General features: G+C 37.6%; 1 protein-coding gene across 1 annotated transcript in view; it reads right to left on the minus strand.

Annotated features, from left to right (window-relative positions):
• Positions 1-25,017, minus strand: part of LOC131689655 (5-hydroxytryptamine receptor 1A) — a 172,232-nt gene that overhangs the window by 22,515 nt on the left and 124,700 nt on the right. Inside the window, exons 4-5 of the mRNA XM_058974896.1 lie at positions 20,141-20,213; positions 10,622-11,028 (exon numbers count right to left, since the gene is read on the minus strand). Of these exons, the coding sequence (XP_058830879.1) occupies positions 10,622-11,028; positions 20,141-20,213 (480 nt within the window). The remainder of the gene's footprint in view (positions 1-10,621; positions 11,029-20,140; positions 20,214-25,017) is intronic.

Consider the following 25,017-nt stretch of genomic DNA (forward strand, 5'->3'; position numbering starts at 1 on the left):
ACAAATTTAATAGGCGCCACAATGTACTTGTTGTAGGTGATTGCAATCTTACTCATCTTCGATGGATTTTTGATGACGATTATAAGTGTTACCTTCCTGAAAATCGGAAGAATAGACGGCCTTCACAGAAACGTTGGTCACTGGTGGCTAATGTCAAAACTGCTCTCTTAGCAACGTGAATTGACGGACCCTCGATTTAGCTTTCGTTAATGAAACGGACGTGTTCGAACTGATTGAGCCTCCGACATGTATACTGAAAGTAGACCCTCACCATAAACCCTTCGTTTTAAGATTTGATGTGCGTTCTGATGATGGTGAAGCTTTTGACACAATTAACGACGACTTCGATGCAACTTCGATGAAGTCTCAGTGGTCGCTGGTGTACTCAATTGGCGTGAGATGCTGGTTGGAAACGATTTAGATCAGGCAGTTGCGGCGCTCTATGACACCATTTGTGAGATTCTTAGAAGTAATATTCCTAAAAAACGTGTCTGCAGAAAAGCAGATCATAACATTCCGTGGTGGAAGGCTGAGCTTGATCGCCTACGCAACGTACTCCGAAAACAACGAAAGCGATACTTACATCATAGGACCGACAACAACAAAACTAGTTCTCGTCAAACTGAACTGCAATATGAAACAGCCCGGAACAGTGCATTCGGTGAATATCCGAACCAAGTTCAATGTAGCCTTCGAAATAATCCTTCATCATTCTGGACGTTGGGGACCATTCATAAATTACGTAACGCTTTTAGGGGGGGGGGAGGGGGTACAACAAGTTGTGACATGTTGTGACATAGGGGGGAGGAGGAGTCAGCTAGATCGTTACGTAACATGTTTTCACCGAAGAAAAAAAAAATTTCTAGGAATTTGTTACGTAACAGGGGAGGGGGGGATGAAGAAATTTGTGACAATTTGTTACATGGGGGGAGGGGGGAGTCAATTATGGGCAATTTTTGCGTTACGTAATTTATGAATGGTCCCTTGATAAATAGCAGAAAACGTTCCGGGGGTATACCAGAAAATGTCTATCTTCGTCTCCGAGATGTATTTACTAGTCCTCATGTCTATCCGTCGTAATAGTACATTGAAACATTGCCAACGAATAATATCAACCTTCCTCTTCCTAACCTAGATGATTCCAATGTACTTAGCGCTCTGTCCAGCGTTGATCCGTTGAAAGGGGATGCTCCGGATTGCTTGCCTCCTGGGTTTAAAAAACATTGTGCCCGAGCACTTTCTGCACCAGTAATTATTATTTTCCAGCGTTCAATCTCGGAAAATATTTTCCCAATTGTATGACAAGAAGCTGCTATTCATAAGGCTGGAGAAACGCACAATGTTGAAAATTACTATTCATAAGGCTGGTGAAACGCACAATGTTGAAAATTACAGAAGAATCTCGCTGCTGAACTGTCTAGCTAAAGTTTTGGAAAAGTTTGTCTACGATGCCATGTACGCAGCTTCTTTCAACACGATTCACGAGTGTCAACACGGATTTGTAAAACAAAAACATTTCGCCACTTCCAATTTGATGACGTGCACAAGCTTCTAGTTCCAGCTGTACATAAGCGTCAACAAGTGGACGCTATATATTTTGATTTCGCGAAAGCATTCGACAAGGTGTCCCAAAACATTACTGTTTTGTAACTGGAGCGACTAGGTTTTCCTGGATGGGTAACCAGATGGCTGCATTCTTACCTCTCACAACGATCCGCCTTCGTTAGAATCGGCTCAAGCGCATTAGAAACACCAACCGGTGTACCTCAAGGAAGTCATCTAGAGACACTGATCTTTCTCTTATTCATCAATGATCTCTGCACCCGCATGAAGTCTGAAAAACTACTCTATGCTGATGATATGAAAATCTTTCGTTCAATTGCCTCAGTCTTATATTATATTATATTATATTATATTATATTATATTATATTATATTATATTATATTATATTATATTATATTATATTATATTATATTATATTATATTATATTATATTATATTATATTATATTATATTATATTATATTATATTATATTATATTATATTATATTATATTATATTATATTATATTATATTATATTATATTATATTATATTATATTATATTATATTACAGCAGGGTAAGTTGGTCGGTTGTCAGCACACTTTTGTTTTTATGCTCACAACGCTGCTCCAATTGTACAGGTATAATTATTCCTTTTATTAAATTCAAATGCATTAGTAATGCTTTAGTTATATAAAATATAGACTTTGTTGTTTACTAAACTATGGCCATCAAATATTCATAATCCTTTATTTACGCTTCTGAGTTCGCAGTGTTGAGCTATAATGTAGGAGGCTGCATAAGACGAGTTGGACAAAACCGGAACTGCATGTACAACATAGCTTGGCTCACGAGGGCAGGACATCCATCCCCAAATCGGTAGCTAATATACTATATTTCATAACATGTGCAAATTGAACTAAGTGCGTTATTTATGTTATTTATTTATTTTCATCTGACCTAGTTGGCCTTAATGAATACGAGGAATGGGGAAAAACGAATTTGAGTGAAACATAAACTTTTCTCAATGAACCCATCTTTTCAGTTAGTTCCTATGTTCCAACAGCAAAAAGTTCCTATGTTCCAACAGCAAAAAGCTTCGTTGACGGAGCACACGTTTCGATGCATAGATGTGGAGTTGACTCAATAATTCCGGCGTATCTAACTCTCCTAGAAGAATCTTAGCGACGAAAACAGCTTGGGCTACTCTTTTTCTCGTTTCAAGCGTGTGTAAACCTAGTATTCTACAGCGGTCTTCCTATTGCGGAAGATTAATAAGGTCCTGTCACGGAAGGCGTCTTAGTGCATAACGAACGAATTTTCTTCGAATAGCTTCATTTCTTGCTATCCATGTTGCTTGATACGGACACCGTATTACGCAGTTAGATTCTAATATCGACTGTATCAATGCGCAGTACAGCGAGCGAATTTTAGACATGAATCCCATCTGGCGGTTTGCCTTGTTAATAATATAGTCGAAATGAGGTCAGAAAGTGAGTGCAGAATCCAAAGTGACTCTAATGACAGGCACTTGTAGTACACGCTCAAGGTTCTGATCTCCAATACAGTAGTCGTATGAAATTGGCTTGTGCTTGCGATGATACGAGATTACACGGCACTTGTGAATACTAATTGTAAGCGAGTTTAAGGAGCACCAATCACTGATAGTGTCCAAGAGCTGCTGTAAAGCTAAGTAATCCTTGATGCACTTTACGATCATGCATAATTTAACGTCATCAGCGTAGAATGTACGATATACCGGTGGTAATACTGTAGCTAGATCATTGATAAAGAGTGTGAGTGCGAGTGGGCCCAAATTACTTCCTTGAGGAACACCCGAGTTGTTCGAAAATGGGGCAGAAAACACACATCCAACGATTATCGCAGCGGCATTTGTCCAATTAAATTCATTCTACATTCATCATTTATTATTTATTTTCAGGATCACTATTCAATATATCTCCTTTATATTTTCATTTCATTAAGCACCTTATGGCAATCATACGAATTGAGGACTGGACGAAGGAACGTGGGTAATCAGCCTATGTAACTTGAAAAAAACTTTAGAAGGGTCAATATGAGTTTGACGCACCCTTTTCAAAACTAACCATCAGGTGGATTAAGCACGTAAAGCGAAATTGTTTACCTCTTGACTGAATATTATTGTTGGAAGGAACTCATTTTTCTCGCGGAATGCGCGTACGTGTCTCTGTTTACGGATCCGCTCAACCCCATTTACTCTCCTTCAAAACAGCCATAAAGCGAAGGTTGCACGATAAACTATTTCGGGGCTACTATAAGTCTATCCGCATACATTGGAAAAACCTTGAGCTAATGGTGGTTTTAAAACACATCACATCACATGCATTCCACTAAATCTAGTTAAAAGTTAGCAATTAGAAATTTTTAACATTGACACTAGCAATGGCATAAAGTATAATCTGTACGGTATATACCAAATACGTCATAATAATACTAATAGTAAAAAAACTTCAGAAACATAAATCAAATCAAAATATTCATCCATTACGATGATTGCAGCTATGTAAAGTACTGCTCGGTCGCGCTGAGAATAGTGTGATGATACAAACACTAAATATTGTGTAGTCTAATGGTTCTATACATTGAAAAAACTAATTCCCGGTTAAGTCAACCCTGTACGCTATTTGTTGCTAAAAAGTCTTACATGATTTTACCTACCACCTTTGTTCGAATCGCAATATGAATGTTTTAAATGTGCTAAGAAAATTAAATGGCAGACAACTTATTAGCGATGAATAGAGTATGGGTATGACTTACGAAATTAGGATGCTACCGCAACTGACACCACAAATGGAGTCTGTTGTAGGCATTGGAATGGAACGCATTGATCGCTATAACAAGAACACCGGATCGGAGCTTCTAAGCTGTCTCCTCAGTATACCGTTTTCAACTTAAAGCAGCTTGGTCACATTCACACAGCTGGCTACGAATGCGAGTAGCGGCAAAGATTCAATGGACGTTGGGAAAGGCGTCAATCTTGACTATATTAGGGAAGATTCCACACTATTTATTATTAATTACTCGGCCTACAATTGATGAAGTGCATCTAAATTTGAATCAGCCTGTTTGCTTCGTTGATAAGAACCAATAATAAAGAGTGTCCCACATCAAATTGCATGACAGAAAAAACGCTGTAGAAAATAACCCATTCGGTTTTTCTCTTGAAAATCTGAGTAAAAGTAGTTTAGAGTGTATTGTTTACACTGTATTTATATTATTGCTAAGTTTTCGAAAATTGGAAAAAATTGTGTAACCCGAAAGGCAACGTCGCGAATTGATTTTGCGCAAGCACCTGTAAAATCGTCAACTCTCTCAGCAGAAACCCTCATCGGGACATCGGAAAACAACTCGGAATCGAGTAGTCTACGGTGAGCCGTGTGCTTAAACGTTACTACCAAGCATCGAACGGAAGAAAAAATGCGGTCAGAATGGATGATGATCAGGATCTCAAGCGTGTAGTGAAAGCGTTTAAGCGGAATCCCAATGCTTTAGCCAGGGACGTGGCCAAAAAAGTAGAATATGTCCAAGTCTTTCGTTCAGAGAGGCAAGGACCGGGAGGGCCTGCATACGTACTAAGTGCAGGGGGCTCCAAATCGTGACGAAGTCCGGCAACGGTATACTCAGATGCTGACGAAGACTCATTGTCTTATTATGAATGATGAGACTTACGTCAAGGCGGACTTCCGGGGTTTCTGTTATTCACCGCCCAGTACAAGTTTGATGTTCCGGAGGAAGTAAGAAAGCAAAACCTTTTAAAGTTTGCCAATAAATTTAGTAAGCGATCTACTCATATGGATTGCAAACGGGGAGATCTACTTCAAGGAGTGTATAGAAGCGTCTGCTTGCACTGTTGCAACACGTAGGCCCTATGATCTTCTAGCCGGATCTAGCTTCGTGCCACTATTCAATTATTATCCTGGAGTAGTACGAAGCCAACGAGGTCACTTTCGTACCCAAGGTCATGAACCGCCCCACTGCCTGCTTTGAAATATCCGATTCGGCAGGCCATATGCACTTGTGGCAAACACAGTGAACCATTCGTGACCAAAAGCACCATGAAACGGTAAGATTTACAAAACTGAAAACGGCTTTTGTCATTTTTAACACATCGTAATCAAAAACCGCCCTTTGACCCCATTAGGCATCATGCCACTACTCCAAAACCGTGTAGGAGTGTTATGCAACTAAATCTGTGGATTTTGTACCGGAAGACATAAACTCGCCTAACTGTCCTGTACTCCATCCTATCGAAGCCAATTGGGCTATGATGAATCACGAACTTCGCAAGACCAATAGAGAGGTGAAGGTTGAAAAAGAAATAAAATTTCCTTCCCTAAAAAGTACTGGAAACGACTGTACTGCCGTGATGGGGGAAGCGGGCGTAAATCACAAATGTTGAGCATTTCACTCAAAATTATTCTAAAATTCAAACCCGTTTAAACATAAAAAATTATATTAAATCAATGAATCAATGAAATCAAAGGAAAATAATGGAGCAAAACAAATTATTGAATTCATAAAATAAGTAGAACAATTAATATAAATCAAATTAATAAAATAGATAAACCAAATTAGTTCCGCTCATTAATTGAAAAATTTGAAAAGTTAAAAAATAACAAAATTATAGAATGAACTAAACAGTTGAATGAAATTAATAGAAGAAGTGATTGAAAAAAATTATAATATTAATCAATCGAAGAAAGAGAATAAAATGTAGAGGAACATGGAGATACTTGATCAAGTGCGAAATTCAACAATTTTAATAACGTGTTCTATTTGAGGAATTCCACGAAGATCCGTCCGAAAATCTTCTAAATCGTGATCGACCATCTTATATTCCGATGAAACTTTAAGCCCCTTAAACAGAGAGCGACAGAGAGAGAGAGAGAGAGAACGCGAATCGCGAATATTTTTGAAGTAGGAGAATGTTGTCGGTTGTCGGCGCCCTTTGGTCTTTGGCTCATAACATTTCTACTATTGCATAACATATGTAACATATATAACAATTGCAGGGACATAAGCATACCAATACAAAGCTAGAGGCCTGAGCTAATAACTGGTGTAGAAATTTTATTTATTCCGTCAATATGAAAACCGTTTCTGACAATTTCGTGAAATGATAATTTTATGTCGTTTAGAAAAATGTGGACGGCACCTTAACAAAATTTAGTAAAAATCGCGCAATATGAATAAAAATCACCAACATTAGAAGAGATAAATTTACTTTACTTTTAACATCATTCCTCATCAGAAGCCCAATGTGTGTGTATGTGAAAAGCTGGTACGCATAGTACGCACCACTAACGCACTGGCGGATCGCGCATTCTTATTTACAGGGTGACCAACTTATACCACACATGGTTGAATTAGATTATTTATTAAAAATTAATATGTTACCCAAGTAATCAATAGGCATGGAAAGTGCTTTATAAAAACCGCTTTTAGCAAAATAGACTACTCCATTATTGCTGTGTCATGAAAATATTTTTTACGGCTTTTCTACCTTCAAAATGCTGTTTAATGACAGAAAGTTTTTAAATAGTTTATTGAAAGCAAGTTTACAATAGTTATGCATGCTAGTATGCTGTAAGAACTATCTGAAATCCAAATAAATTGCCACTTTACTGCATATACTAGTACATACTTAGTGGTTACTTGGATAATGTTGGGTTTCAAGATGAGCTCAACAGTGGATATTTACCGTCATTATAAAAATAAAGATGGCGGAGACTTCAAAATTCAAAATGATGACTTTTCCTTGGCACGTTATCATATGGAAGCTATAGGATTTTTTACTATAGACAAATCTGAACACCTTTGATCTGGGTACATTTAGAATAGAATTGTCGCCATCTTGGATTTCAAAATGGCATCAGACACTGATTTTGGCATCGACGCATAAAAACCATTTCGAAAATATCCATATTGATTGGGATATAGAGAATTCGCTAAACCGGATGTCGCCATCTTGGTTTTCAAAATGGTGCTAAAAATCAATCTCTGGCATCTACTCGACAAGCTTGTTCCGAAAATACTCATATTGATTAGATTATAGAGAATTCAGAATTTGCCACAAAAAATGGGATGCCAACAATCGACCATGTTTGGGTTGCCGACAACCGACTTTATTTCAAAACTGAGCCAAAAAAATTGTGACGATCATTTCGTCGCCATTCACAGTTGAATCACAATATAGACTAAATTCATTTCGTAAATATTCAATGCGGTTTTTTGATCGATTTACTTCTTTCTATGACACTAAGCAAATGTTCAGAAAAAACTTTTGAGTAGAATTTAACTTGTTCAAAAAATATTTAGGTTGTAGAATAGAACATACGAAAAAGTTTGCGTGCGAATATAACACACAAATAAAATTTGTCAGTATTACCATATCTGCTTTCTGTCAAAATTTACATAGGGGTGCCGACAACCGACCAATTTCCCCTATTCATATGCGCCCTTTTTATCAACTTTTCTATTATAACTCCTTTAATAATGGATGGATTAGTATCAGATTAGCACATATTTATCGTATACGTGTATGTATTATTTATTCCAAATATGAGCAGAATTGGTTCACAAATGCAAAAGTTGTTACCGTGGCGATTTAAAATATTATATATGGGCTAGCTGGGGGCTACATTGCACACTTCTTAAATTCGATATAAAATGAAAATTAGCCAATTTTATTTACTTTTATTGAAGTATCATTAATTCATACTCATACCATAGGTTTTTTCAAAAATAAAACATCACCCATTTATCGTATTTTCTTAAATGAGGGATTTATTTTAATTTAACATTTATAACGTTGTTCGTAAAAAAAGCAACTTAAGTTGGTTGAGAAATTTTACAATATAATAAAAAGCATCACTTGAAAAAATTAATTTTTGGTGATTAATCCTCCTGGAAATAATTATGGACAATAATCTCAAAACATTATTTGAAGGCTAAGAAACAACTATTTTTATGTCACAAAAAACTTAAAATGCTCGTAAAAACCGATTCTGAATCAAACGGAAAACGCCATTTTTGTTCGTTTTTCTTCTTCTTTTCAAAAAACAATATATGGTCTCAGTACACTAAAGATTTTCTGTTTTGTCGAGCAGTCTCATGTTACGAGCCTCCAATCTCTTTCATCGATCCTTGAAGTGTTCTATTTGTTTTGGTACAGTGTAGAAAGATGACAAAAGACATATGCAGCATGGTTAAAAAATATGGCTCAACAAGTGTCAAAAGTATAAAAACTAATAAAAGTGCGTCTGTTAGAAAATATTGAAAAACTGGGGTGTGCAAAATAGCCCCACATATTCAAAGTAGCTCCGCACGACGGTATGGTGTTACTTCACTATGAAATCTATCTTTCCTTTTGTACTCTATAATTGACCATGTGGTAGATTTGTGGGGAACACTCAATTGTTGCCAGCAGACGTCGAAAGATTCTTCACAGTCTATATGAACGTGCTAGTCCTAGCTGTCCGTTCTAAGTTTATAACTGGTTCATTCTAGAATACCTATTTGAATACCTATTTCATAGCTTTCGTATCTCTTAGTTTTAAAGTTAATAAGAAATAGGAAAGAAAAATGTCCTAAATACCATATGAAATACATATGTACAGTAGAACTTTGCGGCAATTGAAACATAGTAACACAATACTTTTTTGTGATCTCACTTGACACCGTTTAACACTATCCATTGGATTGATTAGTTATATCAGATTACAGCAACAAAGACTTCCTCACATAAGCCAATTCATCAAATACTGAAAGCGAAATTGGAAGCCGATTCGACCGCTCATATTACATAGAGGTATCTGAATAGTATCTCCCCTTACAGTAGAACTCCTTCTAAATTCAAAAAGTAATTATTCACTGTCAGTGGATTGCTGCTGGGTTGGGGTTCATGTTCATATCGATTTTTTTAGATTGTGTTTTCAGGAAACTCGCATTGCCCCCTGCTGTTACGGCTCAAATCTGATTGATGTCGTGTTAAATTTCATTCCTCTTTGACACAGTTACTAAGCATATGCGACCATTTCTTAATTGGCCCTAGGCTCAGTCGGTCTAGTTCTGAAGAAATGCGAACTAATTAACGTTCCGCAACTCTTCCGCCCTTACCACCGTGCAGACTGGTGCATGGTCGTATACATTTACGCATGGAGTTGACAGTAACAATAGCTAAAACAACAATGAATTATATTGCAATTATCGCCCGACCGACACGTGTGAAACCGACACGTGTGCAACCGCTGAACAGTGAAGTAACGAGACCTAATTAATGGCCATAACTATTTTACATATTTTTAAATCTTATTATGCATTGAAAAGTGGCTGTTCTAATACTAACAATCTAATACACACAACAGAAGTTACTAATAAATAACATGGCTCCCTGTAATCAGTGTTCATGGTGTTTATTAAGAAAAAATGATTTTGTACCAAATCTCGTCTACCTAAAGTTAGTTTTTGAACAATTTTCAAAATTGTGAAGCATCCTTCCTCGAACCTTAACAAATCGTGAAAAGTTGCATTTGAATTTTCACATTCATAAAGAAAACAATTTCAATTGAAACGTAATCACACAGCCAAAGAAGTATTGAAAACAATTTAAATAATAAAATAAATAGGTAAATTAATAAAATTTTAAATTTTGGATCAATTGCACCTCTGTACTCTGGTGATTCACCCTACCGCCATGCGTGCAAAATTGTTAACCGCGGTCCAGTGTGTTAATACTATCCGCTGTTTTTCCCACTTTAGAAATATTAGGTCATGTTTCCCAAGCTGTTGCCGTTACTGCGGGGTTCCATATATTCACTGTGCAGCGCTCGCTGCACACTAGCATACAGAACAGCTGAGCAACAATAGGTTATTTGGGTAACTGTAGTAGGAGATTGCAAATAAATTGTATCACTATCGAATGCGCTTTCACTCAATAACAATAACTATTGATGAAACGATACCGGCCCCGGGTGAGGTTAACAATGTGTATGTGATTAAATTATATCGGGTTTTGGCGATTTGCAGAGCACGTACCTTCTCCGTGAACGACAGGGACGAGGGCGTCGCGACGGAAATACCGGTTGGCGTCCCGGAACACGGTGAATTGTTGACCGTTCCGATTTCGGTCGTGGTCGTCGTTGTCGCGCCGCCACCTCCTCCTCCACCACCACCCGTCGTCATCAACGATTGCCCTCCTGCTGCAGCAGCAGCAGCAGACGGTGGTCCACCCGGGATGGACGCAGCCGAGGTACCGGCTGTCCCCGTGCCAGCACCGGCTGGCGTCGTTAGTCTGTATCGATTGGCGTGGAAACTTGACCCGTAGCAATACATCAGCACCATCGTCGTTGGAAAGTACAGCGCACAACTGGACAGAATTCGGTAGGAAGATTTACTGTAAAACGGCTCACACGCTAGCAGACCGGATTTGTTGAAGTAGTACCCTGGTGGGAAAAATATGAGAAAGGGAGGAAAATCCTTTCAATATACGTGGGGGTTCCGTGCATTTTGGTTCGAAGAAATTCAATTACTAAATTGTAACACAAGAGCAATATATTTTGATAACTACCATCGGTGGCATTCCAATAGAGATATTATCGCGGATATGAGAGGGTATTTTGGCTAGAGTGTGTGTGTGATACAGACCGCTTACCGACCCATGATGGAATGTATTATTCAAATGCACTTTCATATAGGTGGTACTGTTTAAAACATCAATTTTATTAAAGGACCACCATAGCACCGTAGGACAAACTAAATGGGTTTCAAAATCTGTCCAATGATAAATGAATGGATGGCGTTCGCTCGAGAGGACATGCTATTTGAAATATATAATATTCATACGAGCACAACCCATTGAACCGCTTGACTTGGTTTACTTCATAGTTAATAGATTTTAAGAGGGATTACGAAGTATATTACTCATGACTGGGTACATTTTAATCGCATAGTAATCCTGGAGAATAGTGATGTTTTCAGTTGGTTTACACTCACAAAAGCAGAACTGTGTTAACATGTTTGTACATTGTAGTGGAATGGCTCAGGTTGGGACACATGTTTTGTTTTTTCATGATCTTGGAATACCATTGTAAAACTTCACTTAGTACTAGAGATTACCAAGTAGGGAAAGTTATGAAAATTTTAGAGCCATAGTACTCAAGTGAGAGCAAGGGTGTCAAATATACAGATCGGAAAACTAGATATGACAGGATCAGGCTTAAAATCCTACAGACTAATCTTTTGTCTTCTGCTGGTAGGAGTCGAGTTTAGGTATTGCTGCGTATCAGTCAAATCTACCGGCAAAGACAGACTTGTCCCGCTTTACCCCGGTTCTCATGATAAAGAGGGACAAGTCTGTCTATGCTGTGATACATGTTGGTAGACTTGAGTGACTCGTAGTAACACTGTCTAAGCTCGACTAGCTAATTGAATGTCGTTAAAAATATTTAATTATCGTTTGAAACGGAAAACTGAAATGAAATTAAATACCTTCAGAAGGGTCAGAAAAGTTTTGCTTGGTTTTGAGATGCATCAATACAGTTACTTCAAATTCAAAAATTAGGTAATTCAATAGAAATTCAATGGCTCTTAAACCTTTGCTTCTTTTTCGATTGCTTCAAGTACACCAAATTCTTTTTTTTTGTACGGGAGATGCGTCCAGTGCTAAAAAATGATGCAAAAAACAGTGCTATTTCGAGTAACAGTTTAAAAAAATGTGTGCTATTTCGAGAAAAAGTGCAGAAAAATATATCCGACAAATATTTTTTTATTGATAGGCATTTAGTTCTGACATTTGATAATAAATAGTGTTGGAAAATGTGTTTTTGCAGTTCTGGGAAGAAGAAAAATAGACCTTCAAACGGTTTGGTGTATTATGCTATTTTGTGAGCAATTAAAGTTTTATAGCACGCTACAAGTGCAATTTAAGTTTTATGAGCGGCTAACATCTAAAATCTCAATTGTTACTAAGGATACTGTTCGTTTTTGGGACAGCAAAATTGTAATTTCTTGGTTTTTTTTAATACAAAATATGCAAATGGTTCCTGAAAAGTAAAACAAAAGCATTTAGATACAAGGACTATCTTGTGCATTTGAAGTGTCAAAAATTGTCGATGTTAGACTGCTTATTTGTGGCCTAAAGTTAAAAAATTTGCAATTTTGATTTTGATATGCTTAGTGTCAGGACAAAGCCCGGTTTGACGCTGTCTCCTTTTTTTTAGAACTAGCGTCAATCTGGCTCTAGCTTAGTCCTGTCACTGAAATAGTGTCGAATTCTGATGAGACGAAATCGAAATGCAAATTCCATAACAAATTTACTTTGTGAGGTTTCAAATTGGTAAACGTTGGAGATCAGTGTTTCATTATTGCTATGTACGCCACTTTTTACGACACGTGTTTCACAGTTACACTTCAACTGCATTGCGTCGATCACTGCGCCACCAAGTGCATTGCAGTTACGGAAGTTTACATCCATTTGAAGTCGAGCCAAAATTTCCATTATCTACCTTGATTTCTAATTATAAATTTTTTTCAGGGAAGTTAAAAAAATACCATTTGGATGCATTGACTGACTCCTTTGTGCATTTAAAATATGAAAAACTATTCCAACTGGCCAAAATTACTTTTAAACTAAAACTTGTTTCCGAAAAAAATTTCGTTTTAGAACATTGGTAGATCCTTTTGTACATCGAAAATGTCCCAAGTTATACAATAGCCTGAATTTTGATTAAGAACTCTTTCCCTAAAACTTAAAAATACACCATTTTGACACATTAGCAAACCCCATGTACATTGAAAATGTTCAATTTTAAACTGCCATAACAAAATGCCTATCAATAAAAAATCGTTATCACGGTTTTTCCAAAAACGCGCTTTGAAAATACCCTACTTCACTATCTGGGGCTGGGCCTCATTTTAAAACACCTGTAGGTGACATCTATAGACCCTTTTGCGTTACTATTTTACATTTTTAATATCTTTGATATTTATGGATGGATTCCTATATTTTTTCTACCAAACAATCAAATATCACGAGATTATAAACAGAGGTACCGCGTATCCGTTTGAGTCAGTCGATGCTTGCGTTTTAAATGAGCAACATCATGACTATTTCATCCAGACCATACATAAAGCGGTTGACGCTATGGCATTTTTGCAACCCGTACACAGTTAAGCAGTGTACAACTTGAACCCGTTTCCTTGCTGTAAGCAAAAGGGAAATGCGATAGGTTTGAAATGTGTAGAGTGTACATTGTACACACAATGACTAGCAAATTGGGTGGGAAGGGTTGGTTAGTAGGGTGGGTTTGGGTTGAATTCAACACGATATGCGATCTGTGTGTGTTGCTTATAAGTTTGAATAAATTAATTTAGTTTTAAGCTTGTGTGTACATTGAGTTGACGGTGTGTTTTTCTGCGATTTGAAGGTATGTATGGGGATGAGCCTTTTGACACACATGTTTTATATTTCGAATATACGTGATGCGGGTTCAATTTGATTTGCGCCAATTGGGAGGCGTGGGTTTATTGGAGATTTAGGTGGACGAAGAGATTGAATTGTGTTATAGTTTCAGTTTTGATTTGTTTTCAAAATGCTGCCAAGAAGATTTCGCATTTCGTGGAATAACTGAATATTTCTTTTGGCGAGCGTGGGATTCCTCATCACAGTCCTTAATATGGATTGTTAGATGGATTAGTCAAATAATGTCATTTTTTCAGTTGATCTATTAATACCAAATAGATTATTATCCACATAGTTGCTTATGGTAATCGATTCATACCATGAGATAATTCATTAATTGAAATAATCGATTAGTTTAAGAGTATAGCAGAGAGCACCCCATAGAAAATCCTTTCGATTTTCCCACCGACTAAATCGATTTGTGTCGGCACAATCGACCGACTATGCAACCAATTAGACGGTCGATTGTTGCACTGACTCTTATGATAGTTTAACATGGCCGTCTGCCGGCGCGACAACCGATTTAATATGACCGACGAAGTTTGTTGAAATCGCTGTATGCCAACCAATTAAATCGATCGATTAGTTGGTAGTTTAAAAATGGAACCATATTTACACAGATCAATTCTGGCGATTAATATGGTGACGAAAATTGTTCATCGACGACGGGCATTGTGCTGTACTTCGTTTTGGAATTTTGTTACTGTTAAAGGACCATGAATAACTTATATATTAAGGGGGAAGGTGTGTAGCAAATTGTATATGAGGGCAGGGTAGCTGAAACGTGACGTATCATGTTTCCGTAGCCCTGAGATGAGTCGATAGTGTTGATAAATTGAAATTTATTCGCGACTTATATTGCACGCCCTTGAAAAATGCTTTATTTTTAATGATAACGTGGAATTAAATGTAGGTAAGGGAATGTAGTCTAGGTTGGGACGGGTTTGTTTAGAGGCTGATATCCTTTTTCCATTCCAACATTTTTTAGCTTGTAGTACACCATTTTGTAGATATATTATGTGGCTTGATGTCTGCGAATAGAAGATGTTTACTTGCAATTTTAAATAAGATTCAGGATCAATTTTCTGCATGACGGCAAAATGGCCAAAAAAATGTGTCCTATAGGTTGGGACACTTCAAGCAATTTAAATAATTAAAGACAATTTAAACATTAATGCATTATATTTATTTTTTGGTTAATATTTATTTGTTAATTGGAATTTTAGAATAAGAATAAGTAACTGAAAGACTTATTTACTTCCATTTTACAAAGTAAATCTGACTCAGTTTTTACATGTAAAACTTGTATGCAATCTTGTACGCATGCGTAACTGCATGGTGTCCCAACCTATACGACACCCTTGTCCCAACCTATTTATCGAAGAAAAAAAATCCAATGAAGCAACCGCAAAACCCTGATCTGTAATAACATTTCATTTACTTCTTAATACTTTAAAATTATTTACGTTGCAATTTCGATGAAAAAGATTCAATTTAAGATGGTCCAAATATGAGCACAACAAAAGATTTTTCGCTCGTTTTTTGACACTGCTCAGTGCAGCTGTGACAAGAATGAACTATAACTTTAACTTGGCATAAAAAGTGAGCTACGACCGAGTCTAGTATGTGCTAAAAACAACAGATGGCAACACTGCCTAGGAACGAAAATATCGAGCTGTTCCAACCTATACAGCGTCCCAACCTATACGACAATCCCTTATAGTTCTAAAGTCGGATTTACAACTACGTTTAAGTTGATAAGTTGAAACATTTTTTTGAACTCCAAAATTCACAAGGAAGCAAATAAATGCTGCTCAAAAACAACAATTTTTAAGCTAGAATTATTTCAGCTAAGCAGTCTTTGCGTTATTTAAACAATTTAAGTTGTAATTATTCCGACGTTTCGATGCAGGGTCTCATAATCTTCCGGGGGCAAATCTACTTGGTCGTTCCATGCTATAGGGTTTCATACATTGTTGCGAGAAAAAATTGAAGAAAATTGGAATTTATATACCGTCATAAAGCTATGCTTTTATTACATCTGAGTTATAGTATTTTGACAGTACATTTTGAATTAAAATAACAACCAATGGTTTATAAAAATGCATTGATAATTGACGAAGTTGTGGATTTTTTCCTCGGAACCTTTTTTTATTTAAGATGCTTGCGGTGATCACGATGAAAGTCCAACAGATTAACTAAAATCCCCAAACTCAAAATATTCCATTAGTATAAGCGTGTTCTTCGTACCTTAGCGATTAGTTCAATAAATAATATTTTTTCTGCATACGGGAACGTTTTTCCTAAAAAATCGATGTTTTAAGCTCGAAAAATTGTAGGTATTAAAACATCCGAATCTATTAAACAAAAATTTACTCATAAAAAGAAATAGTTAAGGTGCGAGAAAAAAAAATAAGAAAATCGGTTGAGCGGTTTTTCGGCAATCGTGATCACGGAAAAGCTATTTTTTGGAAAAGGAAAAAAACGAGATAATCGAGTTTAAAATTTCAAGTCATCACTGATCTTGATAGATGAAGCACTGTAACTTTCGATTTATTACTTGGATCTTGCGTTAGCACAACTGAGCCTTGTGTCTTTTATTTTTTTTTGCAATAAGTGAAAATAAAATAAATGTTAAGAATGTCGGTCTGACAGATCTTGATGACGCAGTTTGCTGCTGCGTGTTGAGATCCTTTTTCTTGGCGGTGAAGCCGCTTAGGGGCCATTCAGTCTGCCTTCTCTCGCCTTATCGTTCCCGTCCATGGTACTGTTTTCTTGCTGTTCACGATCAGAGGTTCTTATTTGTTTCCTGTTCTTACGGGTCGCTGTTGTAAATCCGTCTTCATCGGTATTTGCTTCTCTATTGGCGATGCTAGTGGTTGGTTTGGGAGCGGTTGTCGTGGTTGTTGTACCTGCATTATTGGTTTATTGGATCGTTGTTTTTGGTTTATCTGAAGGTGTCGGTGGCTGCTTGTTAGAGGTGGCTGCTTGTTAGAGTTGGCTGTAGTAGATGAGTTTTGACTAGTTGCTTCGACGCATGTGTTTCCGTAGTGAGCTGTATGGTTACAGAATTGGCATGTTGGGGTCTGCCCGGGATATGTGATTGGCGTTGTTTGCTTATAGGTCACGTCATCCTTCGGTGATTTGCATTCGATAATCATGTAAGAAGGTATTGGTTTAGTCACTCGCATCCTCACAATACGAATGCCGTTGGGAATGCCGGTGAAAAAATTTCACCAGGGGTCATTCGTAATAGATTCAACTTCTCCATATTGCGACATGATTCGTTTGATGTAATCTTCCCTAGTGCGCGGGACCAAATCATGGATACGCACGTCCACCATGTCGTTTTCCATATGCACGGGGATCTTGATTCTGGTGTTATTAAATTCGACCTCGTGTTGCATATTGTTCTTTGCAATGAAGTTTTCTGCCAGTGCTAAACTTCAAAACGTGATCAAAACACAGTTTTTAACGTGGTGCAGCTGAATGTACGTAACTTCAGCGAGATTAAGCTCCATTTTAACCTTAACTAACTGTTCCACTTCCTGAACTATGGGTCTAACACGAGTTTTATTAAAGTCGATCGAAATCGTGCTATCCCGTAGCACGGGCACTTTTGTTTCATTTGGTAAACTTATTTCATTCGGCAGCCGAGGGCAACGATACAATTTGTTTGTGTACTGATATAGAACAAAAGCTGGCTTGATTCACTGGTGCCTATAGTCTGCTAAAGCGTAGCGATTTTTTTTGCTTCTGCTTTGTGCGAGGTCAGAAGATAGACTCATGAACTATTCATGTTTAATGACATTAAGCGTACAGGGTGCGCCAGCTGGATGTATCCTTTTTCAAATTGAACAACTTCGCCACTTTTCAGACGATCTTCACAAGTAAACAAGTTTTTACAGGATATTTTATGCCATTTATTATAAACAAGGTTTAGAATAAACGTCGATTATATGACTACCCCCATTTGATACACAAAAGCAGCTCTTTTGCGGGCATTTTGCATGACATTGGACACCATTTCGGGCTTAATCGCAGCAATTTCAGCTCGTATATTAGCATTTAGTTCGACAAGGTTCTTAGGTTTGCTAGAATAAACTTTACTTTTCAAGTAACCCCACAGAAAAAAGTCAGGTACCGTTAAATCCGGAGAACGAGGAGGGCATTCCAAATCACCATTTCTTGAGACAATGCGTCCTGGGAATTTCAGACCTTTTTGTATTGTGGACAGACAGAGTGCTCCAAAATCCAACGGTAGCGTGCACCGTTAATGGTCTCTCCCTCTTTGAAAAAATAAGGACCGATGATCGTTTTGAGCCACACTCCGGCCCAAACAGTTACTTTCTGGTCGTGCAATGGTGTTTCATGTATAACGTGTGTCTTCTGTGTCCCCCAAATTCGACAATTTTGTTTATTTACTTCGCCGGAAAGGGTGAAGTGAGCTTCGTCCGTCATTAAAATAAGCACGCAGAGTTTTCACTACTGAACGAAATTTGCAGACCTATTTCAGGCAGAACCGTATAAATTGAGCACCTAAGCGTTACATCACATACGGGAAGGATACTTATACGGGTCACGTGTGCTCGTTTTGTATTAGTCGATGCTCCCTTGCCAAACGAGCAACATGTTAACTATATTGTCCAAACGATACAATAAGCGGTAGATGCAATGGATTTTAGACAACGTAAGAATATGCACACACTCTCACCTAAGTGATTCAATCAAATACGAGTAATTTACAAAGAGAGGTACTGCGTGTCCGTTTTAATCATTCGTCACTTGAATATCGAACGAGCAACATTATGGCTATAAATATCGTCCGGTCAGTACATTCGTGCATGCACATGGTAAATTTCAAATCGCACAGCTTCATGAAGAGCGCACGATAAACTTTGCACACAGCAAGGTATCGGGGGCAAGTTTCACATGGTTTAACTGAGTGCGAGTTAATGCAACCACCGAGTAAAGTGCAACCGGAATTCTTTCTGGTTCGTTAGTATCCCAGCTCGGATGACAACCAATTCTAACTAGAAACTACTATGAATTTTCGGCAGTGAAGGTTAACTCACACACACACACTTAAAAATATTTACATCTCGCAAGATGCACATAAAAGGAGAGCACAATTCACTTGAATTTACATTCAAGAACATGTAAAAATACGCTTTGTTCACAATTCTTCATCTCCATTCAACCGAGTTTTACATCAAAAGAGATACAATATTTTATTTCACATGTTAAAACACGTAAAATTCCATTATTATATAGCGAAATACGTCGAAACACAGTTTACGTCAGTTGTAATTTTCATTTTTTCTAAGCGTGCAGTTAAACTGTGCAAAACCTGCACTCGTTTCTTTGCTGTGTGCAAAGTTTATCGTGCGCTCTTCATCACGCTGTGCGATTTGAAACTTTCATGTACACGAGCGGGTAGGCAATACTGGTGGAAAGGGTGAATTTGGATTGAGTGCAACACTGCAGGGTACGACGTATGTGTGCTGCCTTTGAGTTACATGTTGATAAATCAATTATTTTTGTCTGCTTGTGTGTGCGTTGGGTTGATACGGGTGAATTTGCCATACCAAACTTTTTTCAATGGTTTGCAGGTTCATAGGGTAGTGAGCCTATTGATACACACGTTTCAAATTTGTAATATACAGTATTGGACAAAACTTGTGCAACAAATACCGAATTTTATTAAAAAGCGTTAACTTAATCGTTCTTAAATCAAAACAAAGTAAAGCTCCACAATCGATGCTTTAGGAGTCTAATTTCATTCTATATCGTTCCATGGGCAATACTGCGTGTATTTTGCAACTGAAGTTCAGCTTGCACCGAAAATGACGGAATGAATACGCTGCACTGAACGAATAAATGACGAAGCAAACAAACGAAACATTATGCTATATTTCTCCACAGTGGAGAAAAATTTTGGATGGATTTTTGCAAGATATTTAGGCGATAAGTAACAAATCGTGTACACCGAATCTTATATTCTATTTATTTATTTTTCTTCATGAATTGAAAATATTAAAAAAATATTCAACACTAAACTATACAGTTTAGTGTTGAATATGATCCCTACTTACCTTTCGGTAGCACCAACAGTCCGAAAAAGGTCAAACAAAGGATCCACGTTATGCTCAAAATTGCAACACAGCCCTGAAAAAGAAAGAAAAAAGAACGCTGTAAATTAATTTTACTATGCAAGGATCATACGACAAACGCGCAAATCTACCTTCTGGCGCCAAAATAAAAATGATCGATCAACCAGACAGAACGGTGATTGAATCACAGGTGTACAAGTTCTGCTGACATGGGAGGCATTTGTCGAAAAGCAACGATAAAAAAAATCAATTGGTTCTAGCGTCACAAAACCCACAAACCAAGTGCTTGTTTCAATAAACTGTCTCCGGCCGGCAGCAAACAGGCGAAAAAATATAAAACACAAAAGACCGACCGCTTTAATTTGATTATTGGATTTGACGAGCTGCTCGTTCAGAATTGCAGAATTAATTTAAAAATTTGATGTGACAGGTTTTATGTTGTGATTAATTTTCTACTTGATTGAACCGGACTAAACGGTGGAATTTTTCGTTCGCGCCTTGTTATGTGTGTAATGGTATTTTGTTAGACTTTGGTCTTGTTTAACCCTTAAATGCATGAAACTCATTTTTCCTTGGTACTCATTTTTCTGGATGGATACGATATATAACTCTTGTTAAGGCTTTATACCACGGAATTCGGTATGTTGCCAAATGCCAACAGTATGCATTTAAGGGTTAATTTTATTTATCAGCGAATTAGAAAAGGGTGGAATTCAAGATGTTTAACTTATAGGCTGCTTAGCCTGGGTTAGATGAAGCACATTTTTATGAGAATTTGTTGACCTTCCCTGATTAAAAATACCGTCAGGATCAGACACTACCATTTGTGGACATTCCACGTTATCTTCAAAGCTAAACGTAACGTTTCATAGGCCAAGAATTGACAGAATAAGTTATCTTGCTATTATATTCGATAGTGAGAATAAGAATACAACTACAATTTCCTTCGATACCAGGTCGAGAAAGAAAAACATTCATTATATCATGGCCAAAGATTAGAATGTGAACTCAACACAGTCAGTAGTAGTTCATAGTAAGTACAAACTTTGTACTTTACTTGCTAAGTGAAGCTGTGTAAAGTTTACATACTCATTCTTTATACCCATCAACTGGTAGAAGACAGAACAAGTAGCACGGAAGTGCAACTTATTGAATTATTGTTTGTCCTTTCATCCTGTCAGAAACACTCCATTGATGATGGATTCATTTTATTTCATTGAATGCCATTGTCGAGTGAGTGAGCTGGTGGAAAAAAATCCTGAAAATATACAATCCTGGAAAAATAGAAATGTTATTCGTGTCAGCGAACCTGCCGACGGGCAATTATTCAACTGAATTAAGGAAATTTCAAGATCGATGTTAAACATGTCGTCAACTCATTCGCATACAGAAGCAATTCCCTGTGCGAGGCAATCGCTTTCCTAGCAAAAATCCATTCACTTACTACAGATCGATATCAAAGAGCTAATATTAGCCTTACTCGATTATGTTTGGCTTCAGCAAAGTGTTAAGTCCGTGCATGCATATGCGATGCTGTAGTAAAACGCCTGCTTGGAATTGATAGGTTACGCAGTTATACTATTGGTACAAGCATTTGAGTTGCACTTTGCTGCCACAGAATTGTTTTCTCTAAACTATGACACATTACATAAAAAATATAACATTATTTCTGCTCATAAAAAATTGTAATCCAGTTAGGCGCCACCATGCTGCATATCGAACAAAACTCTGATAGACTTATACATATCAGTTGGCAGGTTTTGAATATTGTAACGGATTCGAACACAGGCGCAAGCTACCAGTATTGTTCGTTTATACAACTTTTATTCTAGCAAACGAACAGAAGCATCATTGGCACATTTACTGAACCTGACCGTTTCCAGTGTTTCCCCTTTGTACAACCCGCAACGTCTAAGTCGGTCCCGCCGCCGCAGCCGCGGAGCGTTGAGGAACAACTTAATACTTAATGGGACACCCCGTCCATCCATCGTCCGTCCATTGACGAGGCTCGCAAAGTCTATATCGATTTAACAAGCAAACCCGGATGCAAAGCGAAGGCCTCGCAAATTAATTGGAATAATTATAAACGACACCTCATTAGTGACCAGGTGCCGGGCAGATGACTGAGTGAGTGGTTGGGGATGCTGATGGTAATACAATATGCCTATCGAGCATAGTCGGGGCACTCTCGCTCTATTTAGATCGCCGTGGTACCGATAATAGGTGAGACAACGATAATGGAAATTGATGGCGTGTTAGCAGTAGAATGGTTGCTATGAAGAATCATTAAGTTCTAACAATAGGTATTGGCGGAGGTACAGAATTTTTGTTATGTTGCAAATATCTGTGGATAAATTAGGAGCTTGCGTAACCAAAATCAGATAAAAATTACCTATCCGTGAAGGACACGATTATAAATACAACTGAAAGGAGGCTAATACACTTTTGTGGTTTTTATTCAAACTATATGTTTAACACGGTTTTCGCGATTTTGTTTACATTTTCATCATTCACAATTCCCCGAGGTTATGAAAACGAATGTTGCATTGAGAATAAATATGATATGACTGAAATTCGCCTACATGATTTTCCACTAGGCTCCTAGTACATTAAAAATGCATGTCAAAATTCAAAAAAGTTGAAGCTGGTACGAATGACATCTGGAGAAATTTTTTCCTTGGCATGCTCATCAGGGTTCGTGTGATGAGTATGCCGCTGAACCAACCAACCAGCCAGTTTTGCAATCAGAAGGCACTCCTGAAGAAAATCGATCTACCATCGCACCCATTGACAAACAGCCTTCCACTGCTAGACCATAGACCAGTCTATTTCAAACAATAACTCTCGATAACAGGGAACCAACATCCAGTGCACCTAGCGAAGGAAGAATGAAATCAATCAAAAACCAACCAACAGTAAAAACCAATACTGCCCTAGCAACAACGACATGAAGGTAGAAAGCGAGCCAGCATTCGGAAAATTTAATAATGGAAGTAACAAGCCTCCCCCCTGAGAAAGATCAAGTGCAACAACAAGCACTGCGCCCAGGATAGACAACCGCAATAAACTTCGTTTTTTGAATTGTTTTAATTTGAAATAGACTACTGCCGAAAAAAGCAAATGACCCTTGATGTGAAAATCTTTCTAAATAAACTCGTAGCCAGGGCCGTCGAGATTCGCGCCGGGTCCCAGGACATAAAATACTGACATAAAATACTGACTACAACAGATAACGTCTTATTTGAATATCGATTAGGACAATTGTACGGTTTCAACCTTTCAAATCAAACCATTTTTTTACAAATAGTTTATTTGATAGCGTTGGCTCAACAGAACCTTGGGTATTTTATCAATTTTAAAGATGGAAAAAATAAACGAATAAAGGGTGTGTAGATAATTGTTGCGATGGTTCGAAACTTGCGTGTTTAATATTTGTCATACTTGATCAAAATTAACCAAAATTAGCCAAAATTTACCCAGTTTCTCTTTAGAGTGTATTGTCCGTTAAGTTTAACGCAGTTGTCAATGAGACTCCGCTCGGGATGGAAGAAAATCAGCAAACCGTTCGCGAAAGAATTTTTTTCACCCACATGCAAAATCCTGAGCTACCAAGGTTCCTGGAACGGATTACAGTGAACCATAAGTCAGAGGAGTGGGACGAAAACCAGGAACAACGCGTAAAGATTCCGACAGGGCACTCATTGCTCATTTCAAGCGGAATCTGAATATTTCGACAAAGGACTTGGCCAGAAAACCAGATATTTCGCAAAGTTTCGTCTAGTAGGCCAAGATCCTTATGGAAAACGTATAAGATGCAAAACTGCCCAAATCGTGACTAACACCAGCAAAGTGCAGCCAAAGCGCACGACTAAAAACTCTAGAGGACCCTACTACCAGGAATCAATGGCGACTGGGTCAAATGGCACGATCTCCATATTGATTGGAGATTTGTGCCTTACCGTGATTTGTGTTTTCATCATTTCCTGATGGGAAAGATTGGAGAAATGGTAAGGTTAGGTATAAGGAAAATAACGATACAGAGAACATAGACACTACGGAAGCATTATTCACTCTCCAAGGAATTAAAGAAATCTGTTGAGAACGACAACATCCCCGAAGAGATACTGTCATTCAAATACGGATTAAACTATTGCTGGGTTCGGAAAATAGCTTATCCTTGAGTTTCAACACTCTTAGGTTCGTCTATATATGGAGAACTAAAAATTCGGTTACGCAATTGCATTACTGCAGGGCATCGCATTCACAAAGATCCCACGAATAATACTCAGCGCGCTGAATTGTAGCCATGTGATAATTGAGTTTGCAATGTCTAGTCAGTGCCCTGACTAGAATCCTGTGCTTGGAAAAATTCAGCAAATTCTTTGATATTTTCTTGCTCACATCCGGCAGAAAAGTCTTAGTTTGAAAACAAGTTTGCAACCTACCCCAACGGTTGGCATATTCGGATGCAGCCCAAGAGCGAATCTCGTGCTTTATCCAACTAATCGACAGTGATAGTCTCTCATACAGATGAAACGTAAAAAGTTTCGTCAGAATTGAATTATATCACCATTTTTAACGTTTGAATCAATCTTGATGGAATTGCTCTACAGTATAAAATATCCACAGGTACGCCCTTCTCAGTTTCTTATACTTAAGGGGGAGGTAAGGGTTTCAGCGTGAAAAATACATTTTTTGCGAATTTTTTAGAACTTTGCGTGAAACGAATTGATCAGAACTTTTGTACATTATGGTGTATCATTTAAATAACATGCTGTAATTTTTCTGTGAACTGGAGTCTAATTTTTAAGCATCCAAAGTTTCGGATCTTTTTCAAGGATTCGATAATTGTTGTTTTG

This window comes from Topomyia yanbarensis, chromosome 3 (genome assembly GCF_030247195.1).
Source record: "Topomyia yanbarensis strain Yona2022 chromosome 3, ASM3024719v1, whole genome shotgun sequence".
NCBI classification, from domain to species: domain Eukaryota; kingdom Metazoa; phylum Arthropoda; class Insecta; order Diptera; family Culicidae; genus Topomyia; species Topomyia yanbarensis.